Source organism: Patiria miniata, unplaced genomic scaffold (assembly GCF_015706575.1).
Source record: "Patiria miniata isolate m_02_andy unplaced genomic scaffold, ASM1570657v1 HiC_scaffold_26, whole genome shotgun sequence".
NCBI classification, from domain to species: domain Eukaryota; kingdom Metazoa; phylum Echinodermata; class Asteroidea; order Valvatida; family Asterinidae; genus Patiria; species Patiria miniata.
The window spans coordinates 9,101,711-9,124,669 of NW_024037065.1; the positions used below are offsets into that span (position 1 = coordinate 9,101,711).

At 42.6% G+C, this 22,959-nt stretch overlaps 3 protein-coding genes across 8 annotated transcripts; all 3 read left to right on the top strand.

The window, feature by feature from the left end:
* Positions 1-415: 415 nt before the first annotated feature.
* LOC119733937 lies at positions 416-2,915 on the top strand. The gene is made up of 2 exons (XM_038207298.1): positions 416-426; positions 1,475-2,915. Exons 1-2 carry the CDS (start codon positions 416-418, stop codon positions 2,715-2,717), a joined length of 1,254 nt encoding a protein of 417 aa, XP_038063226.1. The 3' UTR covers positions 2,718-2,915.
* A 4,482-nt stretch (positions 2,916-7,397) lies between these two features.
* On the top strand, positions 7,398-8,669 carry LOC119733755. The gene has a single exon (XM_038207125.1). It carries the CDS (start codon positions 7,407-7,409, stop codon positions 8,613-8,615), a length of 1,209 nt encoding a protein of 402 aa, XP_038063053.1. The 5' UTR covers positions 7,398-7,406; the 3' UTR covers positions 8,616-8,669.
* A 4,589-nt stretch (positions 8,670-13,258) lies between these two features.
* Positions 13,259-22,959, top strand: LOC119733968 (E3 ubiquitin-protein ligase RNF14-like). Of its 6 annotated transcripts, none has more exons than XM_038207342.1 (7): positions 13,259-13,348; positions 15,703-16,030; positions 16,820-16,971; positions 17,735-18,304; positions 19,031-19,259; positions 20,388-20,560; positions 22,463-22,959. In XM_038207342.1, the coding sequence occupies exons 2-7, from the start codon at positions 15,847-15,849 to the stop codon at positions 22,655-22,657; spliced, it is 1,503 nt and encodes a 500-aa protein (XP_038063270.1). In that variant the 5' UTR covers positions 13,259-13,348; positions 15,703-15,846; the 3' UTR covers positions 22,658-22,959. The 6 variants fall into 6 exon arrangements, with proteins under 6 accessions (XP_038063270.1, XP_038063269.1, XP_038063273.1 ...); XM_038207341.1 differs by having other exon boundaries at positions 13,309-13,447; XM_038207345.1 differs by having other exon boundaries at positions 13,309-13,447; positions 15,841-16,030.

Consider the following 22,959-nt stretch of genomic DNA (forward strand, 5'->3'; position numbering starts at 1 on the left):
TAACCCACAGTACACCATGTAGGAGTGCATAATGAAGAATCGAGCGATGTATGCACGACGGTTACTGACAGCATTCCAGTTGGGTCTCGTGTTTGTGTCCCCAAGATGTTTTCCGTACATCACTGTTATCAACTGGACAAAAAGCCCTAGTGATGAATCGATGTCAATACGTCTGAAATAGTTTTCGACGATGTCGACAAAATGTACTATTGCACATTTATTTTTCAGAAATTCCCGCAAAGCATCCATTAAATCTTTATCTTTTTTAGCCAGTTCAGTCAAAACGGAAAGCATTTTGACCTGATCACAATTACTGTGAGCCATATTGTGAGCCCTTCTCAGTGAGAGGATTGCATGAAATGACGATTCGTTGTAACTGTGTACATTTTTATACGGACTACATCGCCATCACGCGATGACTAAAACGTAATGTCTACGCGTTGCAGCTAGTTACGGAGCCCATTTCGCAACATTATCTGGGGAAAACCCATGCAATACAGATATAGCACTATGATTCATCACTCTGTGCTGAGGGATGATGTTCAGATGTCAAGATCATAAATTATGGACGTATGATAGTGTGCACATGCTCGGGCGTATATATAGGCCTTAATGTGCTCAAGGGAGGCCTACAGCTACTTGAGCAAAAAAAGTCGAGTGAACTATGTCTGTTAATATGTTATATATTTATGTCTTGGCGAAGGTATTTGAGGACTGGATTGAATGTGACCGGCTTAACCCTCCTTTTGTTTTATCAGTCACAAACAGTCAAAAATTCAATCCTGTACCCGTACCTTGCCTTTTACACAGGTAACTCACCAACACTCGGATCATAATTCAAGGGGCGCCGTGACTATCAAAATAGACAAAATCAGGCAACTGGTATTACTATTAGGCACAGCCGGCTTTATCAATCTTAATAAGAAAGGTGCTCCATACATTCGTAGAATAATTCAACAGTGGTGTATCAATATTATGACACCGTAGTCCACTTACCAAATTGTGCACAGTACTCGATGTTGTTGTAATGAATGTAATGGTATATCACATCTGGCGGTTGAAAATCATTCAATCACACACAAAAATGCATATGGTTCAGTTTTACTCTGCATTCTTAAAGGAGAAAACTGTACACGTTTTCGTGAAGTAGGCTACACTGATCTTTGAATGTTATTATGTGTGATATCACAAATGCAGTTAGAAGTGGAACGGACAATATTGTTGATTATGTACTTTGTCATGCAATCTGATAAAGAACATATTAATACAGTGCCGTTGGATCCAAAGTCCTGAATGTTAATGAACAACTATTAATATTGTCCGTATGAACGTAACTTTGTATCTCTGCACTAACTATAGGCCTATGCACTTGATTATGAAGCCATTCCGTCAGTGGTGCAAAAACGGAGAGCAAGCTTTTATTATCCCAAGTTTGCTTCTTTGATGACTAAGAATAAGATCGCAGAATCGTTAGAATGGATTCACCTCAGGTCCATCATGCTGCTGACTTTGCCCGTGGTCTTTTGACGAATGTCCTCGATGACCTTCTATCTCAAGTGGATGGGTCATCAAAGACTGACCGAATCAAAGAGTCGTTGGGAAGTATCCGGGAAATCTACCAAAAGAGACTCTCTTGTGCCTCGTCCCAGTATCGAACTGACTGGAATGATCCGGCCAACCGCTGCGCCTATGTATTCCTGTACTTGCTACAGCACTGCCATCTTGTGTGCACCTCCCTTCAGATCAACTCCGAAGAAATCTTGACTGCTTGGCGGAGAAAGAGCAACTTGAAGGTGTGCTGCATCGGTGGAGGACCTGGATCGGACCTGGTTGGTCTGACTACCTTCCTCCGTGAGAACAACATCTTCCCGTCTAAGCTGGAGTGTCTGGTCTTGGATCTGTATCCTAGCTGGGAAGACGCGTGGATGTCAATCTCGGAATACATACCATGCCCAGACAGAGTTGGTGTGGCTTACCGACCATGCAATGTTGTTAACGACACATTGGTTCTAAATGATGTACGGGAGTTCATCAAACAGGCTGACATGCTCACCTTTGTGAAATCTTTTTCAGCGGTATCCGCTTTCTTCCGAAAAGACTCAAGGCGCGGCAATCTCCTCCGGTCGTTCCTCCGTGATATAAAGCCGGGGTGCTTTGTGCTGTTCATCGACAACGAACACGTAAGCGACGGTCATTTTCAGCAGGAGTTTGCATCCCGGGTTGGTCTGGAACTGGTATTTGAACGCCGCGGTGCACAAACTGTGCCAAGAGGTACGTATTCACAAACCATAAAAAAGTATTGTCGGCTTCTGGAATGCCAACCAATGCGTACGTGTGATGTGATCATCCAACTGTTTCGCAAGAAGGTACCGGTGGAAGTTCTCAGAAGCACCATACCCGAAAGACCCTCCTCGTCCACAGCTCAACGCGCCAAGGCCCCACAGCATCCGAGTCACCAACATCGTTCCCAAGAAGTAGAGGCTGTCAGAAGCACCATACATAACAGACCCTCCTCGTCCACAGCTCGACGCTCCCAGACCCCACCGCGTCCGAGTCACCAGTATCGTTCCCAAGACTACTCATACAACTACCGTGAACCGGGGATACCGAGAAGCACCTCGCATGATAACGAGGGTTTGTCTTGGACGGAGGCCGGCATTATTCTTGGAGTTGGTGTTGGAGCTCTTCTCTTGATCAGTTTGTGGCGTAATCGTTGATAAGACCTTCATTTAGGCGTAATAAGCACCGTGATCATCGCATTTTATTATGCATGTAGCCGTGTTCTTATTTGTATGAAACGAATTTAGAAGAGCCTTCGGTTAAAAAGAGGAAAATATCTTGTTTCGGCTTCCGGATTGTGCATGTGAATCGATTTTCTGGATTGTAAACACGTTTGTGTCGCTCTCGCTGAAATTTTATGGAGAAAGGCTTTGAGAAAAACCTGCAATCTGCAACCTATGACTCATTGTGACATTGTTGCCTTGATCTCTAATAATAGCCTTCCTCCATGTATTAGTCTCCAGAGTAGGTTTTGTAACGCATGAAAAAAAATCAAGTGGAAACTATCACAATGAACATTGTTGTATGCGAATTTAATTGGGAGCAGATCAAAATATACAACTGTACTTAACATTTTTGGTTATATTGTTAATTTTAAACAGCGTGTATGCCTGCAATTATTGAAGTCCTAAGAGTTGTCAACTAGCGGCCAATTTCCCAACATTGGAACAACCCCACAGATAACATGATCGTACCCCACAGCTGGTTTCCCATGTCTTCAAATGTTTTGATATCTAAAATAAGGCTTATAATATTGGATTTTTTCCTTCACCGACATATCTTTATTGAATATTACATTGTCCCGAGTGATTGGGTCGGCTGGCTTATTCGGATCTGATATTAACAGCGGGTACAGCTGAATGTATTTTATTGTGAGAACAATTCACAAACTACTTGGGTTGGACTCGAACCCACGACCTCCTGTCGCTTACTTGTGCAGATACCACTCGACCACCGAGCTTGACCGGGGTCGGCTGGCTGGTTCGAATCTGATGTAGCAGCGGGTACCGCTGATTGTATATTATTTGCATCATGTAATATATCCACGTGGTTGTCGTGGATGATGAATAAGGCCCCTGCAAAGTTGCAAACTGTTCCTTTTTTCCTTTAAAAAATCAGTCCCACATCTATTTTCTTAAGATGCAGCTCTAGACTGGAAAACAAGAATGAGATTAAGGCTCAAAAAGAAAAGTTTTACCCGAATCAAGTCATTTTTAGAGGGCCGCGAGATTTTTTCTTTATCAAATACACATGTATTGGGGATTAAAAAAAATTGGAAATTCCCATGAATTATTATAAAATCTGAGAAATGTCGTTCAATAAAAAAAATCAAGCGCCTTGTATGATGAAAATGTATGCCATTAGGATATACTCACAAGTTAAATACATTTAATATTTGTAACTATCGGCACTCCATACCCGGAGAAACGAGACAGCCAACGCTGGTCTTTCTTCGGGGTTTTAGACCGTGTGTTGACTTTAGCCATCATGCGTTTTTATGGGAGCCTTAATGTTAAACGGCAGGAGACAAGGCTATGTGTTTTGGGGTTTCCCCGTGCGAAAGTGAGCAATAATATTGCTCACCGTCGCACCTTATGTTTCATCACAACACGGCGGATGCATAAATCAGCAGTATTTATGTTATATACTCTCAACTAACTGGCCGGCTTTTGTTGGAGACTCAACTACAGCATGGATCTGGATTGGATGTTGTAAGTGTAGTATTTTCTTTGCTGATTACATTGTGTAATGCGTGAGTGGTCCAAGTGGTATTATTATTAGCAAATCCACAAGCAAACTGATTTAACGTTAAACCATATGTGAATATCCAAAATGGATAAAAGAAACACAATCTCTCCAGTAAATGCGAAATTCATATGCCTACAATATGCTGACAAGACAAGTGTACAAAGCCAAACCAGCACGATTAGCACTGACACTTAGCCCGACTGCGTCTGGCCGTACAGTACTATCGCAAGCTCTGTAGTACGGCCAGACGCTCAATGCTTCCCCACAGACTGAATTTTTTTTCACTCTGATGTAGCGATTTTGCTACAGATTTTGATCGAGATTATCTTCTCGTCCAGGACAGAAATATCCAAAGTTAAGGTTCCTAGTCGTAGAGGAACTCATACCTTTTTGAAAAAAACGTTCTTTGGTCCCAAAATTTTCATCCATCTGGCCAAAAGACGACTTTCAGTCATCATCTTCCACAAATATCGTCCTGAAAATGTCCTCCATGCGATTTCAAAATGGCGGCCGCGTTGTAATGTTGCATTATGCAGGCATGCTTGGGCAAGATAATGAATATGCATCATAGTTTATGACGTTTGTCTGGCGCGCGGCGCGGCTGGCCATACAAACACGAGGTCATGAACTAAATAATGCATATTCATTATCTTGCCCAAGCGCGCCCGCATAATGCATACATTACAACGCGGCCGCCATTTTGAAATCGCATGGAGGACATTTTCGGGCTGATATTTGTGGAAGATGATGACTGAAAGTCGTATTTTGGCCAGATGGATGAAAATATTGAGACCAAAGAACGTTTTTTTTCGAAAAGGTATGAGTTGCTCTACGACTAAGAACCTTAACTTTGGAAATTTTTGTCCTGGATGTAAAGATAATCTCGATCAAAATCTGTAGCAAAATCGCTACATCAGAGTGAACAAAAAATTAATAGGCGCATTAAAAGCATGCAGTACTTGTTTGATTTTGACTGAAAGGACTACTTGGCACAGAATGTACATTTGCATAGGAGGGTTTTAATGGTGCGTTCGAGTAGCTATATAACCCAGATCACACATCCTGCAGGGTGCGCAGATCGATTGGGTTCTCGGGGCTCACCTGGGTCAGCACAGACACTGCTGGTGGAGCATGCAGAGTCAGTAGTGGAATACGTCACGCGCATGCGTTAAATGTTCATTCCAAGAAACGGACAAATATGGCAGCCGGACAGCAGAAATCTCAAGTGAAATAAACTTTACTTGAAGTCTAAAGGTAATTATTTATTGCGACTTCAGAGGTAACAATTCCAGCCCAATGTGTTTTTTTTTTGTAGCTTTGCAATTGACTGAAAATCAGTTAATCTCAAAATAAGACCCAGTTTGAAACGGGACTTGTTGTCAGTGGTTAAGGACGCGGCTGGTACAGACATTACGAGCGAGGAGCGTTATGGCCTGTACGTGGTTCATGAGCGTTCGCCTGATTAGCCCGGCTGTCGTAGCTAACCCGTCTGCCTTTACCCGAGTCGATCCGTGTGAGCTACTCCAACACACCCAATATGCGTGAGGTCGGAGGGTATACATTATGCACACATAGAGGTTACGACATTGAACTTTCGAGTATCATTAGATGTGCGCATTATCAAACCAGGAAGTCAGAATGACAATTCCCCCTAACGATTGCACAGTCCTAAACGGAATACGCTGCTCCGATGGAAAAAATGGGGATGTTTTTCACCTCGAAAATGTAAGTCGTCAACTCAATACGACTTACATTTACGGCGTGAGCAAAACCCACGAGGTGGAAAAAAACCAATGCGAGTCGTATTTTGGTTGGTACTTTTTTTTTTAGAATGCTTTGTCGAGTGGAGTGATGCAGGTTTCTTCCTATCAATTTGCCACACAACTTAAATGTTTTTGTTGCATAAAACTTCCCGTTGAAAAGGGCACTGATGTAAAAACAGGCTTATACAGTTCAACAAACCAAGAACAAAATGTAATGTTTACTTTCTGCAGATGAAATTAGAACCGTGTGCGAATATTTCAAGAGGTTTGATCTTTTCAGGACAATTATTCCTTGTCACCATCAAATTTTCTTTGGCAGTCTGGTAGAGGTTTATGATTTGGAGAAACATTATTCGTACTCTCAGTTCCCATTTCCTGACTGGCTATGCCTGGTTATACATGTAAAAGTACCGATAGTAATGTATCTCAAAAGAACATAAAATGCACAGTGATTATTAAAATGATAAACAATTCTACTTTTTTAAAACAAAGAAAAATCATAACGTACATTCAATAGAGAAAAATGAACAAGGTAAATTATACCAACAATCACGACGGACAGAACCCATCCAACAAACTATTATTGTATTAAGATTCATTCTCTTAGTCTCTTTCAGTTTGTGAACACCAGACTTGTATTCGAGTCACCAAACATCGAGTCCGAGTCACCTCTCGAGTCTGACTCTCTCGAGTCCGAGTCACGAGTCACAACGGTCGAGTCCGAGTCTGAGCCACGAGTTACCTTTAATAGATATCGGAAATACGTTTTGAGGTACTGCTAAAACCTCACAGCGTAAAAGAATATCCCCCTTTTTGACAGCTTTTCTCTAATTTAATGAACTAGAAATACATGTATATCATGTCAAATCAAGCAAGTCACCAGTTTCTGGAAAGGATAATCTGGTGGAAACACTATCAACCTTGCATTTATCGCAATGTCAAGTGTGGGCGCTGGGATACATGTATTGATACATTGATTTTCCAAACCAATATATAGGAAACAATTAGCCAGCCGCACTCGCTGTGTATGTACAGTACTTAGATGCGTTTCATCTGCACCGCATGTCACTTACTCAGGAGATGATCCTTCAAAATAATTGGTAATTTTGGTCGAGTCCCGAGTCACGTAGGTCGAGTTCGAGTCTAAGTCCGACTCCGAAGGGTCGAGTCCGAGTCCGAGTCATTTGTCATTGTGACTGGAGTCCAAGTCGAGTCACTGAAAATGGGGCTCCAGTTGGACTTGATTCCGAATCACGAGTCATACAAGTCTGGTGAACACTAACTATTATTACCAATCTGGTGTATTTTGTGTCACCCTACAGTGAACGCTTCAAAATGGAAAAACATGAAAGGGCAGGAGAATTTTTCCGTAGCGTACTGACGGACGTGCTGGACGACCTTCTAGACCAGGTTCCCAGCTACCAGGTTCCTAGATATTTGAGCGCAGAATTCAAAAGTGATGAAGTCAAACAATCACTAAGAAGCATTTCTCAGGTGTACAAGAAGGGGTTATCAAGTCCCTACATTCGGTCTGACTGGGATGATGCAGCCAACCGTTGCGCTTATGTGTTTCTGTACCTGATGCACCACTGCAACATCGTGTTCTCATCTCTCCAAAGCAATCTTTCCGAGATCTCAGCAGATTGGCGTTACAAATACAACTTGAAGGTTTGCAGCATCGGGGGCGGGCCTGGATCGGACCTGCTTGGCCTGACCACCTTCCTTCGTCTGAACCAAATGTTCCCGTCTGCGCTGAGGTGCCTGGTCCTGGATCTGTACCCCAACTGGAAAGAAACCTGGGACAGAATCCACACTTGCATTCCCGGGGACTTCAAGGTTGCCTACCAGAAGTGTGACGTCGTCCGAGACACAACAGTTTCTACCGAAGTGCGGGACTTCATCCGAGAGGCCGACATGCTTACCCTCGTGAAGTCGTTCTCGGCTATGTCTGCTTTCTTCAGAGCCTCCTACCAAAGTGGGGGCGATTTCCTTCGCAAAATTCTTCGCGAGCTGAAGCCGGGCTGCTTCGTGCTGTACATCGATAACAACAACGATGGGGACAACCAGTTTCGGCGGGAGTTCGCGTTGCGAGTTGGTCTCGAAGTAGTGTACGAATCCCGCGGTATCAAAACCGTGCCATCCGGTGCGTACTCGCCCACCATCAGAAAGTACTGCCGCCTTCTTGACTTCAGTCCCATGCGTAGCTGTGACGTCAACATCCAGTTATTCCGCAAGAAGTACCCGGCGATACCCAGTCTGAATATCAACTACGAGTTTTACAGCTATTCTCCACATTCCTTTAATAACCCGCCTTTGATATTTTCATCCGCCAAAAGATCTGCGAAATTTCCCCAACGCACGCTAGCTAGATTTCCCGAAACCACAATCCTTCACCACCAACGTAGAAAAGCCATGACACACCCTCGTGTTGCCCCAGAACCGTCAAGGGATCCACGTGGCCCCAGCCCATTTGAGGTTGTGCTGATAGTAGGCGTTTTAGCTGCACTATTTATTGGTTCTCTTATACGGAATTACCTAAAGTAAGGCCAAAAAATATATATTCGGTCTCTGGTCATACCAAAGTTCCGGAATTGACGCGGCAACGCGGCTTTTTTTTTTTTTTTTTGCTTTTTTTTTTCAAGCTTGGATTGTACAGACAAGGTGGGGTACTATTTTGCTTTTTTGGTGTCCTCATGTACATTGATGTCCTCCATATTTGCCTTGGTGCTTTCGATCATTTGCTTTGGTGCAATTTCCCATTCCTTGGTGCTCTTTGGTAAAAAAAAAAAAAAATGAGGAGGTGCGGCAATAGAGGGCGCTGTTGGAGCTACCGCGGAACATTTTGGAGAAAAAAAAGATTGACGCGCATGATTAAAATCGACGCGCGCGCTGACCAGAGACCGACTTATTTTTTGTTTGGCCTAACATCCGAAAAAAGGCTGCTTTCTTGGTTATGATCGAAAAAAAATCTTCGAATAATCACCCCATTAAGTTTTAAAAAAGTAAAGAGGACCTGATGATGTTTGTCGATGCTGGTCCTTTTCAGAAATAAAGACCTAGGCTATAGTGTTAACATAATATTGACATATCAGGCGTCTGGCCTGGGGAAGTCATGAAACAGTAGCCGCATGGTACGAATGGTTGAAGATTTATATTTCAAATTCTGGAAACATTTAGAATGAGGCAAACAAAAATTAAGTGCACAAACACAAACATTAATTAAAAGCAATTTATGCCGGACCTATGTTATGGAACAAAAGTCCTCAACATATTCGTGATATTTCTACTTCCCAAGAGTTTAAAATGTGCTCTGAAGACCCACCTTTCTAGCAGCATTTCATTAGCTCGTCCATTTTGAATTCATTCCCATTTTGCTTTGCTGTTTCATCTTCATGTAATTTTCATTTGTGTGTATCTTAGTGTTCCCTTCCGTTTTTATACCCCTGGCTTTAGTCAAGAAAGGGGGATCTTGCGATAGTGTATACTTTCTGTGTATGTGAGTTTGTTTCTACATTCAATAGGGGACGTTGAACAATAGAGGACAATAGGGTTCCCAATTCCCGAGAGGTACCAAATTTGGATTCGTGTGCAAAACATATGGGAGGTCTTCCTAAAACGTTAGAGCACAAACAAAAGAGAGACGATATAATCGGTCCCCGATTGCAGGCAAATACACACTTGATTGAGGACTTGACCAATGAGAGCTGTTGCAAAAAAGAGTATAAACAAAGAAAAAGGGAAGAGGAACAATAGAAATCCTCGATTCACACCATAAACAAACGTCCATGTACTCCATTTTAGTTTAACTGTTTAGTGCTGTCATATGAAAAGTCAGACTTCAATCTCAACCAAACCTGGTGGCAATAATCTCTGGGTAGGGGACTTCAGATGGCCTTAGACATTTGAGGTCTAAGGTTATCTAGGGGTCAAAAGAGGTCATTATTGTTTTTGATTAGGTAAACTGAAAAGTGCTGTCATATGAAGAGTCATGCTTAAATCTTAACCAAACTTGGTGACAATAATCTTTGGGTAGGGGGACTTAAGATGACTTGAGACATTTGAGGTCAAAGGTCATCTAGGGGTCAAATGAATCCTTTGGTGATTTTGGTTGGGTCAACTGGAAAGTGGGAAAGATTTCCATATACGAAGTTCACTCAACACCCTGTGTACAAACCCTATGAGATTGGACTGAAAAATTCTAAGTGTTTTCTAAGAAAATGCTTGTATTTTCTCACTGCTCAAATTGACTTTGATGACATGAAATTGCTATCTGGGGGCTTGTTAGTCAATACAGAGGAAAATTAGTGAACTTCGCATATGGTAATCTTGCCGAAAAGTGTGCGTACTAACTGATAAATACTGCCAGCATGCCAGGGGGATCGCGTGAGTTTATTTGCAGTGTTTTTGTTGTATTAGTTCTTGTTTCTCTGCGCCTTGAGCAAAGGTGAATCTGGTGCACTGTAAATGTTTCATATTATTATTATTATTAAAATAATCACTATAAATGTTTTATATAATTATTACTATTATTGTTATGAGCAACTTTAGCATAACCCCATTTGACTTGCGTTTATAAGGAGGCACTGATTTAAAATAGGCCTATGCTCTCAATTTGTAATGTAAAATATGGATATCTTTTTAAATGAATTAAGTTTAAAGTAAATTGATGCCTGCTACAAATAATGCATTTGAAATTTAACTTGAAAAAAAAGGAACAAAATGTGTAATTACATAAGTGCATCATAAATTGATCATTTTAAATTGTTTTAATCCAAAAATATGATTGTTTGGTTATCCTCGTATAATAAATAAACTGTATGTTTGTCTATATTGTAGAGGCCATTTTAATTTCCCTATATTGGAAAATAATGTTTGCATCTGTCTAAAATATCTTCATTGTAATCATGTTTTTATGTTAAATATTAAACGTTTGCTCATTTTATTTGTATGAGATAATATAATCAAGAAATAGTTCATAATAACAGCTATTTTCTGAGTCACACTTTTTGAGCTAAAAGGTTTTGTATTTCATTCTGACACATTTTTCCCATCCTATATTTCCATAAAATAGCGGGGGAGTTAAAAACACCTTTTTCGAGATACGGGCACAAAAGGGGGCGCTATTTCGAGGCGGTACATTTTAGGGAAATTAAAAAGATTTCATCCATTCCTAAATGGCGTCCTTTCATTGTGTCCACCACATGTCAAAAAAAAAGGAATTTTTTGAAAATCCCGCTTTCAAAAATTAGTTGCTTAAAACATTGGAAAGAATGTAGTATCCAGACGTCACTTCTTTGGTTGTGTATATATCTATATATATAAGAGAGAGTTTAACTCGGCCTCCGAGACGATGTTTGCTCATGAAAGGATCCGAGACCGCGGGCTCCCGCGGCGCCAAAATCGCTCCACGTCCGTGGAAAAATGCGGAGGGTGTCTTCCGCCGGGTCGGACGCTTCGGGTCGTCCTGATTTTCCCGTACGGACCGGCGATCCTTTTCGTCTATTTTTCGTGACTGCATTTTGCGCAGGAATTTGCCGTCGTGTGTGCTTTCACGTTGACTGCCTGGCCGCCCCCTGTCCTGGCTTTTCTGCGTGTCTAGACTGTGTGAGGTCAACGGCTTCAACGTAGGGGTTCCGTTTACGTGTTCTACTCGGCCGTTCTGCAAAAGCGTTCACTAAATTGTGGATGGGGTGACCTTGGTAAAATATTTTTTCTCCATGGTGCGTGGCACCAAGTGCCCCTATTCTTTCATATGCTTCGCTTGCCGCCCCTGCGCCGAGTGCAACGAATACTCAGAAGGACTACACATTAAGTATGCCTTGCGCGGTCTGACCAATCGAAAGTCTACACTGCGTAGTATATTTCCGGGCTATGCAAAACTGTCGATGGCAACGCGTACTGCAGCCTGCTCCACACCCTGGAAACGAGGTTGGGTCTACTGTGCTCGCTTTTTGAAGCGCAAGCATGTCACGTGTAGAGTGCTGTTGCTTCCATAATGTGTTTACAGCTCCATGCTTCCACCACCAAGGCTGAGCGTTGTGAGTTCGCTGCCCGCCACGTATAATTCAGTGTCGTGTTATAATTTCGGGGGCCTGTTTTGGGTCAACGAAGGATCGCCGCGGTCTCGGATCCTTTCAGAAGCAAACATTTCTCGGAGGCCGAGTAAAACTTGCTCTTATATATAGATGGTTGAACCAACTTGAATAAAAGTTCAATCGCAGACGGTCTCGCAAATTGTAAGAAGTTCAAGTTTACGTTTGTTGAAGAGTCCAATACTGAAACTTAATTATGACCTTCCTCCATGATTCAGACCCGGTTTGTAATTTTTTGGTAACACTCAACATTTTCATTTTAAATGACACCTTCACGTTTAATTGCATTATGATTTATTGTCAAACTGTACAACCAGCCTTCGCCTGTGTACTACAGTAACCTTTTCACTACGTTTTCCAAATGCGACTGCCTCACAACAAGCCAATTTAACAGACCAACGGCAACATTTACAGACAGTTGCCATGGTACATAATTATCATGTGCGTAAATCGATGGGGGACAGGAACCCCCCCCCCCCCCCCACACACACACACACACACACATTTTGAGGGGGGACATTGTTTGGTCTCCCCCCCCCCCCCCACACACACACACTTTCTCTTCCCCGAATAAAAAATATTGTAGCCTACAATAATGATTCTATTGCTCAGAATACATGTAGCTGATTCAATTACTCAAAACTCAAAACTTTCACAGATGATCTTTTGCTCAAATTGGTTTTAGTGATCAGAAATTGCCTCAGATCACACCACAGAAATTGCTATTCTTTAACTGCATGTCTCCCCAACTATATCCCCCATTCACATTTAACTCCCCACATTCTCATCCCCAACACTACGCCCTACCCGATCTATGATCGGGTAAACCAGCTTGTAAGTCTATATATGGAGACTTGATGGAACATTTTCAAAGTAGGCCTATTGCCTAACAAAATTGGAAATGTTTCTCAGTCCCAGATTCATGTCTTTTCAATGTTTTTGCAAAGACTGACCTTCATTGAGATGATATATGATGACAAAAGTGGCAACACTCTTTAAAACATTATAGACCCCCCCCCCCCCCCCCCACTCCGCCTCAATTTTCAGTGTATAGAACCACGCCTACCGTATGTCTGCCTGCACGTAGTCAGGCACCACTCAACAAGCTGTTTGGATAGAAAGCTTTTTATGCCTGGGAACGTGACCAGCATTACCGGCTGTGGCGCAACGTGTAATGTTCCGGTGGTAAGTTACTTGTTGCAGTTGCGAGCGAAAAACTTCATGCAAATTGCATGTATTACTCCCCATCAGTGAACGTTATTGAACACCAACTCCTGCAGTTTTGTAAGAAACACTTTTCGATATCCATTTGCGTTTTTTTCTTCTTTCATTTTGGAAAGATTCCCATATCTGGCCATCATTTGTCTTGTCATGCTTGTCACTTCTTGTCTGTGCACAAACCCTATGAGACTGGTCTGACAATTTCTTAGCCCCATAAATGTGGCCTATTTACTGGACTGCCTCCGTAAACATAGGCCACACATCCACATGTACAAAAACCTGTCGACTTTGCCAAATTTTGATTTTCACATTTAGGCTTACTTTGTAGGGTTTTTTTGCTTTAGAAGTAGCTGGAGTTACCCAGCCCTGAGTTTTATCATTGGGTTGTCTATTAGGGCTGGAGCGCATTTTTCTCGTAACTTGTAGTATTTGCAAAAAAAAATTGGAAAATGTTCAATTTTGTCCCCGTTACACACTAATTGCAACTGCAACTCACCCCAAACTTGCCTGGAATAACCATTACACAGGTCCTTGAAGTAAAAAACGATCCACGATGAAGATTCAGCCTACAATTGCAGTGAAAACAGGAGGAATAACCGCTAACTTGACAACCTTGCTGGATTGGCCAGGACCGCTATTGGTTTGTGCACAAAAAAAATTTTGTACAATGAATGGCGGTCGATTAACAGGCACAGAGAGCGATTGCTGTCAACTACTCGTTTTTTGCCGGCTGCGCTGGCTGATGACTGTTTCATGCACTAGTAAAAGGTTTACCACTCGCATCACAGCTTTGGTACTGGAACCGCAACCAATAGTGCATGAAACAGTCATCGGGTGTTACGCTTCCGCGTGACGTCATGCGTGTGCAAACGTGTGCAAATGTATCTGGAAATTTCACGAAAAATGGACATCTGAAAAAGGCAGCACTTTCTGATTAGCCAATATAGAGGGTGAGAATGCTTCTAAAGCAAAAAAAACCCTACAAAGTAAGCCTAAATGTGAAAATCAAAATTTGGCAAAGTCGACACGTTTTTGTACATGTGGATGTGTGGCCTATGTTTACGGAGGCAGTCCAGTAAATAGGCCACATTTATGGGGCTAACAATTTCTAAGTAGGCCAAAGTGTTTTCTCAGTAAATACACAAATGTACTTCAATATTTTCCCTGCTAAATTTTACTATTTGATCGCCAGATATGGAAATCTTTCCGTATAAATGATGATGGTGTAGTTAAGAACCCCATCCATATTAAAATTATAAGAACGAAAAGACACTTAGTGTTATGTAAATTTGGGACTTGGAGGTGGACATTTGGCTATGATTGATACGAGCGGGAAAAAGCTAGCTTAATTTTGTGGAAAGAGGGCAGGGTTTTGATTTATGGGCGATCGTGTAGTGTAGGGCCCGGTACCTATAAGGGAACAAAATCCACTTTAAACTTATTTAGGGCCTAGTTGTCGACATTCTCAATAAACAGGTATGTCATAGATAGAGGGCAGTGTTTTGATTTTTTTTTTAAGGGAAATTTGGGGGTAAAATGACGATGACAGTGCGGCGACAACAGGCAACCCGAAAGTAAAGATGGTGAAACACAGCGCGATGTACCGTGAGCACGCAAGGCGCGCTAAATCACAAGGTACAAACTGCGCAGGATAATCTTGATTTCTACCCCAAGAAACTGTTCAAAATTGCAAAACGGGTGTCATTAGAATTGAGAAAAGTCTGCTTTTGGTTGTAAAGGTGATCTTTGAGCAATAAAAAACATTTTTGACACTAATTTGATCAAAATAAAACAAGGGCCCTACACTGCACGATCGCCGATTTATGAATGGAAATTGTAAACATTTAGAGGTGTCCTAAACTACAGAGTTATTGGATCAAGACAGGTTTTGATCACAATGATCACATAGTCCTGCTGCAGCTGCAAGGCTGCAAGGCTGCATGAATTATTTGCAATGTAAATTTTTTTTGGGGGGGGGGGGGATTCTACCGACCTACAACCTTGCAAAAAAAATGGGGAAATTCTTCCTCCTAAATTTTCTGCCATTAACTCAGGGGAGTCAGGTTAGTGCAGTGTTTTTTCCCCCTTGTCTTTCACCTCTATGGTCCGGGTTCGATTTCTGTCCTGGAATGCCTGGTCCATATCCCTAGATGTATGGGGCTCCGTGAAGCTTCGCATAGCTGTAGGGGTACCTGGTTCACATGCTGATTGGGTTTTCAGTCCATACCTGATTGCGTGGGTTTCCCCCAGAAAATTCTTCTGGGGTTTTCCTCCCGCATCAAAAACTGTAATTTCTTCTCATTGTCTTCTCTCTACAGGTTTCTTCAGGCTTGTGAGCTACAGTGCCTGGGGTGCTTTTGAAAGGAATCGTTGGTTTCATTTATACCAGAAACATATAATGATAATAAATGATAATAATTTTTTAATAATTGAGAGACATCGGTAAATGCCTACAGTGTAAGATGAACAGTGAGGATACGGAGGCACAAGCCGACGAGGTGACAGCTCTCGCCAGCATCTACGAGGAGAGGATCTTCGTGGCCGATGACGACAATAACGGAGGGCAGTTCTCGGTGTATCTGGAGCTGCCCGAGGAGTTCTTCCTCAAGCTCGAGGGTCCGCTGATCCAGCAAGCAAAGAAAACTGGTAAGCAGATGATGTTCGCTGAACATTTGACGATCCAAATACTGCTTTAGGACTCGTCTTGGTACTTAAAAGTTGGTAGGAAACCTGCTAGCCCCATAAATGTGGCCAATTTACCGGACTTCCTCTGTAAAGAAGGCCACACTGGCACCATCTTAAGTGATGATTAGGATAGACGTTGTTTTTTGCAATTTTCACTTTCAGACTTTGCTGCTAGTTTATTTACATTTTGTAAGTGATCGCACGTTAGTAAATGCTAGCAATGAAAACTTATGCGGTTCCTCAAAAATATACTTTTCATGTAATTTCCAGAGGAAATTTTGAGGCCCGCTGTTGTGCACGTTTGAGTGTAGCTAAATTCCAACACGGTGATGTTAACGGGCAACGCTTGCTGGTAGCATGACCTGCAGGTCAACATGTTAGCTTTTAGTCACGTGGTGCGCGCCCAGCTCGGCAGCTGTTGCTTGACTTTATCATCCTTAGGTTACTGTGCGCCCTCATAGGTACTTTGACCCTCATGCTTACTATGCACCAAGGATTACTCAAGCAACAGCCGCCGAGCCGGAGGCGCGTGCCGCGTGACTGACAGCTAACAAAAACAACGTCCTACTCGTCACTTGAGATGGGGCCGGTACGGCCTTCATTATGGAGGTAGTCAAGTAACTTGGCCACATTTATGGGGCTAGGAACCTACATTCTCCACTTGAGGGAGATTGACCAGGAGTAATTCTGACCTTATGACCTTTGGTCTGGATCTCTGTAGTAAACAGACTTTTTCCTTTTTTGCCCCAGGTCTTAAATTGGCCGAGGGGGATGATGGTAGTGCGCTGCTGCGCGTCAGTCACCTGCCACCCATCGTGCTGAACTTCCAGTACCCCGAGGACTACCCATCCAAGTCAGCTCCCTCCTTCACTCTGTCCTGCAAGTGGCTGAGTGTGGATAAGGTCAGGCAGGACAACTTGAAGTTTTTGTAACTTCTCGTGAATTGTTTTAAACTCTGGCTAACGATAACAGAGTTGTATCAAGTCCATCACAAGTCAATCATAAGTCAATCACAAGTCAATCACAAGTCCAATCACAAGTCAATCACAAGTCGATCACAAGTCAATCAAAAGTCGATCACAAGTCGAGCACAAGTCAATCACAAGTCAGTCACAAACAAATCGCAAGTATTCACAAGTCAAAAACAAGTTCAGTCACAAGTCAAAACACAAGTCATTCACAAGTCCAATCACAAGTCAATTACAAGCCAATTACAAGTCAATCACAATTCAAATCACTGGTCAAAGACACAAGACGTGAGACTGGATGACTTGTGATTGATTTGTTATTGACTTGTGAGAATTCGACCAACTCTGTATGATTCAGGAGGATTCACATTCAATTGTGTCATTCAAGTGTGGCCCCCAGGGACAGCATTTCCCTTGCAGTGATTGTCTAAATCGCCAATTTCCAATTGAAGGAATCCCAAAGTGTGACATTTTTCAAACTAGGAGGGTGTACTTGAATACAGATACATGTAGCAGTGTTTTCAAACTTTCTGGACTGGACAACTGACAAGGACCAGATATCATTCAATAAACATTCACAAATCTCTTGAATTTTATTTTAATATTTTACTCTTTTGACCTCAGTGTAGTGTGTAAAGACACACGTGTGAATATTGGAGTCGATATCATCATATGTTCCGCTCCCAAATTTCTCCAGTTGTCTCAGCTTTGCTCCCATCTGGATCGCATCTGGGATGAGAACCGTGGCGAAGTCATCATCTTTCAGTGGACTCAGTTCCTTACCGACGAAAGCCTTGGCATCTTGGGCATCCAGTCCCCCCTGTCATTAGACTTCCGGAGGGTCTTGCGTTCGAACTCGGTGGAGGCGAGCGGGTCCTCCAGAGACGAAAGAACAGACGAAGCTTCAGGAAACGATTCGGAAGACCAGAACAAGAGAACGCCTCTTTCCGATAGCGAGAGAGATCCAAATCTGAGCAATTTAGATCCCCGTGCTGTCCAAGACATCGGCAGTGGGAATTTACTGTTACTGACGCTGATAGAGCACAACAGGGCAGAGCGCCAGAGGGTCTTCGATAACTCGTTGTACAGTTGCCTGGTGTGCTTCTGCGAGAAGCTGGGCTCCTACTGCATCAACTTCATAGGATGCAACCATGTCTACTGCAAGGACTGCGTCAGGGGATACTTCCAGGTTCAAATCGAAGAAGGGAACGTGAAGGCCCTAAACTGTCCTGATACGGAGTGCGACTCGCCTGCAATGCCTTCACAGGTATTGCTTGTTTTGACTTTGGTCAGTTAGTTATAACAGAGGATCTAATCCTTTTCAGGCCAGGGTTGCGAAAATGTAACGTGAGTAACAGATTTTTTTGCATCTTGTTTATCATACATAACACATTTTTCTGGATGTCATCGTTGGTGCTTAGGTAGGTCTAGGTCTACTCTATCTACCATGGGGATGACAGTTATTAGACCTTTTCAGTAAGGTAATTACAGCCCAAGGAAAGTCAAAAGTACATCAAAAATGTAACGTGAGTAACCGTGGAATTGCCCATAAGAGCTTCATTTCCGAGAAGTTGGGGATAGGTTCTGATCTCATGATGTCAAAGTATCATGTGACTATCCAGTTTCCCTGTGATTGGCCATCACTGCAATATAGGCAAGCGTTTGATTAGCAACCACATTGTTTAACATTAACTAGATAGAAGGGCTTATTTTCATGTAAAATAACTGAAATGATAATTGATAAATAACATTTGATTAAGTCTTTATCAAATTATATATTGGTCACTTCCTGTGCTGAGCTTAGGAGCCTGAAGAAACCTTTATAGGAGAGGAGAAATATTCAGATTTAGAAGTAAGAAGACCTTGGAATAATACTCCAGGAAAGAACAAATCAGCATCAGGATGGGACTGAAAAACAACACACTATCATAAACCCAATGCATTTTAGCCCTCTATTGGTGACTTTTCTGAAATTTTCAAATGTATCCTTTAGGTGTGTGAATTGGTCGGCAAGGAGTTGTTTGCAACCTACGATCGTCTCCTGCTGCAGCGCACCCTGGAAGGCATGGACGACATTGTCTACTGCCCTCGTTTGTCCTGTCAGTGTCCAGTCATGCGCGACAAGGAGTCTACCATTGCTGTGTGCTCTGCCTGCGCGTACCCTTTCTGCGTGAAATGCCGGATGGCATACCACGGTGTGTCTCCTTGTAGACTACGGAAAGGTGTGTACGACCCGATACTTGTTAAAGATATAGTCCATCATTTGTAATTTGTGCATACTGTTCGTTTGAAGCAACAAAAGTGCTCAAAATCTACAGAAGGGTACTGAACAACTAACCTGATGAAGTTTCAGCTCAGTTTCAGCTGTATATTCCGAGAAAAACAGCATTCTAGGATCTCAATTTGAAATCAAAAGTTGCTGAAATTGGGCCCAAATTCAGCGTCCGAGACACGTTCTCACTGAGCGGATTGCAGCTACGCGATGTCGCGCACTGATCCGACGAATTTTAGCAATCGCGTGCGCCGTGCCAGTGCCTGCGCGCGCCTCGCCTAATAACAAAATGAGCTACTAATTTTAATTTCCTACGGTGGGTCTTAAGAAGCACCGTTGGAAATGCCTTCTTTCGTTGATTTCTTCAACATGACAGCTTGCCAGAAAGAATCATTTCACAGGGAGTTTAGTCCCCTTATTATTTTTCAACTAAGTATGTTTTTCAACAATAATTACACCAGTTACTTTTCGGATAGCTGCAAATGATAGACTATAGCTTTAAGTGTTGTGGGCTTCCCTTTCAATGGTAAGAAAGGAAGCGTTGGGGAGGCCATTGGGAGAGACATTCGAACGCGGCTGACAATGCCCGACGCTCACGCGAAGACTCAATGGCATTGTGCGCATCCTCAATAAATTAACTTGTGCGAACTTTGAGCTATACACGCGTGAACCAGTACGCCCATGCAATGAGTCCCATCCAATAGGCTCTCAGAAGTGGTATGAAAGCGCCCTCTCTTGGTTGCGCACGGAGCATAAAGTAAAATCTTTTTCCGAACCTCCAAGTGTAATAAAATATAAGGTTGCATAAGTAGGAGTCGATCTTTTTCGGCTCATGACAACGCTGTGATATTGAAGGCGCACTTGACAACACTGTGATATTGAAGCTATACCTGGTGTCATGACAGGAAAATAACTTTGTCATGACAATAACTTTATACATGCATGTGATTGGATATATTGAAAGACCCGCTAGCAAAAAAAGGGGATACTGGCACTGTTAGTACATGTTGAACGATGGTATGGTGTTGAAGGAGTAGCAGATGCGAACAACAAACTTATCTCTCTTTTTTTTCAACAGAAGAAATATTGAAGCTGCGGAAGGAGTATGAAGAAGGGAGCGTGGAGGCGAGGGCCAAGCTGGAGCAGCATTTTGGCAAGCGTGTCTTTCGAGAGGTCCTGGAAGAGTTTGAGTCCCAGAAATGGAAGGAGGAGAACAGTAAAGAGTGTCCCAAGTGCCACACCAATATTGAGGTCAGTAGCCGGTGTTGTAGTCAAGTCCATCACAAGCCCAGTTACAAGTCCATCACAAGCCCAGTTACAAGTCCATCACAAGCCCAGTTACAGGTTCATCACAAGCCTAGTTAGAAGTCCATCACAAGCCCAGTGACAAGTCCATCACAAGCCCAGTTACAAGTCCATCACAAGCCCAGTTACAAGTCCATCACAAGCCTAGTTACAAGTTCATCTTAAGCCCAGTAACAAGTCCATCATGGGCCCAGTTATACAAGTTTGTAACAAGTCCAGTTACAAGCCCAGTTACAACTCCATCACAAGCCCAGTTACAAGTCCATCACAAGCCCAGTTACAAGTCCACCACAAGCCCAGTTACAAGTCCATCACAAGTCCAGTTACAAGTCCATCACAAGCCCAGTGACAAGTCCATCACAAGCCCAGTGACAAGTCCATCACAAGCCCAGTGACAAGTCCATCACAAGCCCAGTTACAAGTCCATCACAAGCCCAGTTACAAGTCCATCACAAGCCTAGTTACAAGTTCATCTTAAGCCCAGTAACAAGTCCATCATGGGCCCAGTTATACAAGTTTGTAACAAGTCCAGTTACAAGCCCAGTTACAAATCCATCACAAGCCCAGTTACAAGTCCAACACAAACCCAGTTACAAGTCAGTCGCAAGCCGAGTGACAAGTCCATCACAAGCCCAGCTACAAGTCCATCACAAGCCCAGTTACAGGTTCATCACAAGCCTAGTTACAAGTCCATCACAAGCCCAGTTACAGGTTCATCACAAGCCGAGTGACAAGTCCATCACAAGCCCAGCTACAAGTCCATCACAAGCCCAGTGACAAGTCCATCACAAGCCCAGTTACAAGTCCATCACAAGCCCAGTTACAAATCCATCACAAGCCCAGTTACAAGTCCATCATGAGCCCAGTTATTCAAGTTTGTAACAAGTCCACTTACAAGCCAAGATACTAGCCCAGATACAAGCCCAGTTACAAATCCATCACAAGCCCAGTTACAAGTCCATCATGAGCCCAGTTACAAGTCCATCACAGCCCATTTGCGTACTGATCCGACGAATTATAGCAACCGCGTGTGCGTCGTGCCAATGCTTGCGCGCGTTTCACCGAATAACAAAACGAACCACTAAGTTGAATTTCCTACAGTGCTTCTTAAAGGGAAAATACAACATTTGCAAACATCAAAATATAAAACTACCAAATCATTTTGAAATACCTTGCTAGACTGTAAGTGAATGACAGTGTAAAGCATCCTGTAAAATCATGGCACCTGGTATACTGTCATTTCCAAGAAAAGTGGTATTTTTGTATCAATTTCCAACGCTGGTCGGCCGACCAGCGTTGGAAAAAACTGGTTTTTTTTTCAAAAACTGGCCCCGATTGACCATCGCACTTGTTTGCAATCGATTACACACCTATGAACGGGTACAAGCCAGTAAGACTGGTTCCCTGACCTTACAATTCCCCAATGTATGTAAACTGCTCTGTTTCTTCTTATATGGAGTCAGGGAACCAGACTACAGGAAAATGATTGTTTTTCTTGGTTTTTATAGCATTTTCGAACCTAAAACCTAAAAAAAGTCAGTGTAACTATATTTGCTATATATTTCCAACCCCCCAATTCCATCCATTTCTGAAAATTACAGCAAAAGCAAATGATGTGTATTCCCTTTAAGAAGCACCGTTGGAAAGGCCTTCTTTTGCTGATTTCTTCAAAATGACAGCTTGCCAGAAAGAATAATTTCACAGGGAGTTTAGTCCCCTTACTATCGTTCAACCAAGTATGTTTTTCAACAATAATTACGCCAGTTACTTTTTTGGATAGCTGCAAAGGATGGACTCTGGCTTTAACGCTTACATATTTCATCGGTTACCTGCATGATTTCGTTGCAGAAGATCGACGGTTGCAACAAGATGGCCTGCTCCCAGTGCCGCACCTTCTTCTGCTGGGTCTGTCTCAAGATCTTGTCCCACTCTGTCCCCTATCAGCACTACAACGACCCAAAAAGTCGGTGCTTCAACCAGCTTTTCAACGTAGGGGGACCCGCTGCTCGGGCTGCCGACGACGATGGATGGTTGTTTGTATGACATTGACTGCAATCAATGACAGAGAAGCTTACAATTCACGGCTGTACTTGTGGAGTACTTGTTGAGGTCCAAGTTTGTCTTCATATACTGATCTTATGGTGTAAGAATGAAGCTTATCCACAAGGGCATTTTAGTCCATCTTAATTATAATAATGAACATTTATAAGGCGCCGATATCCGCCAAGCAAGAGGCTCATGGCGCACAATACATACAAAACAATTACAGTATAAATTAAGTTAACTTTGAATAACAGAAAGTAGTGACAGAAGTAATAAACATCAACTTATTAAACACAAAAACG

Bases quoted from the DNA above. Each gene is read 5' to 3' on its own strand.
- LOC119733968 (XM_038207342.1), top strand. From the start codon at position 15,847: ATGAACAGTGAGGATACGGAGGCACAAGCCGACGAGGTGACAGCTCTC. The intron at 18,305-19,030 runs GTATTGCTTGTT...TGTATCCTTTAG, and splicing joins CGCCTGCAATGCCTTCACAG to GTGTGTGAATTGGTCGGCAA. The intron at 19,260-20,387 runs GTGTGTACGACC...TTTTTTCAACAG, and splicing joins TCCTTGTAGACTACGGAAAG to AAGAAATATTGAAGCTGCGG.
- LOC119733755 (XM_038207125.1), top strand. From the start codon at position 7,407: ATGGAAAAACATGAAAGGGCAGGAGAATTTTTCCGTAGCGTACTGACG.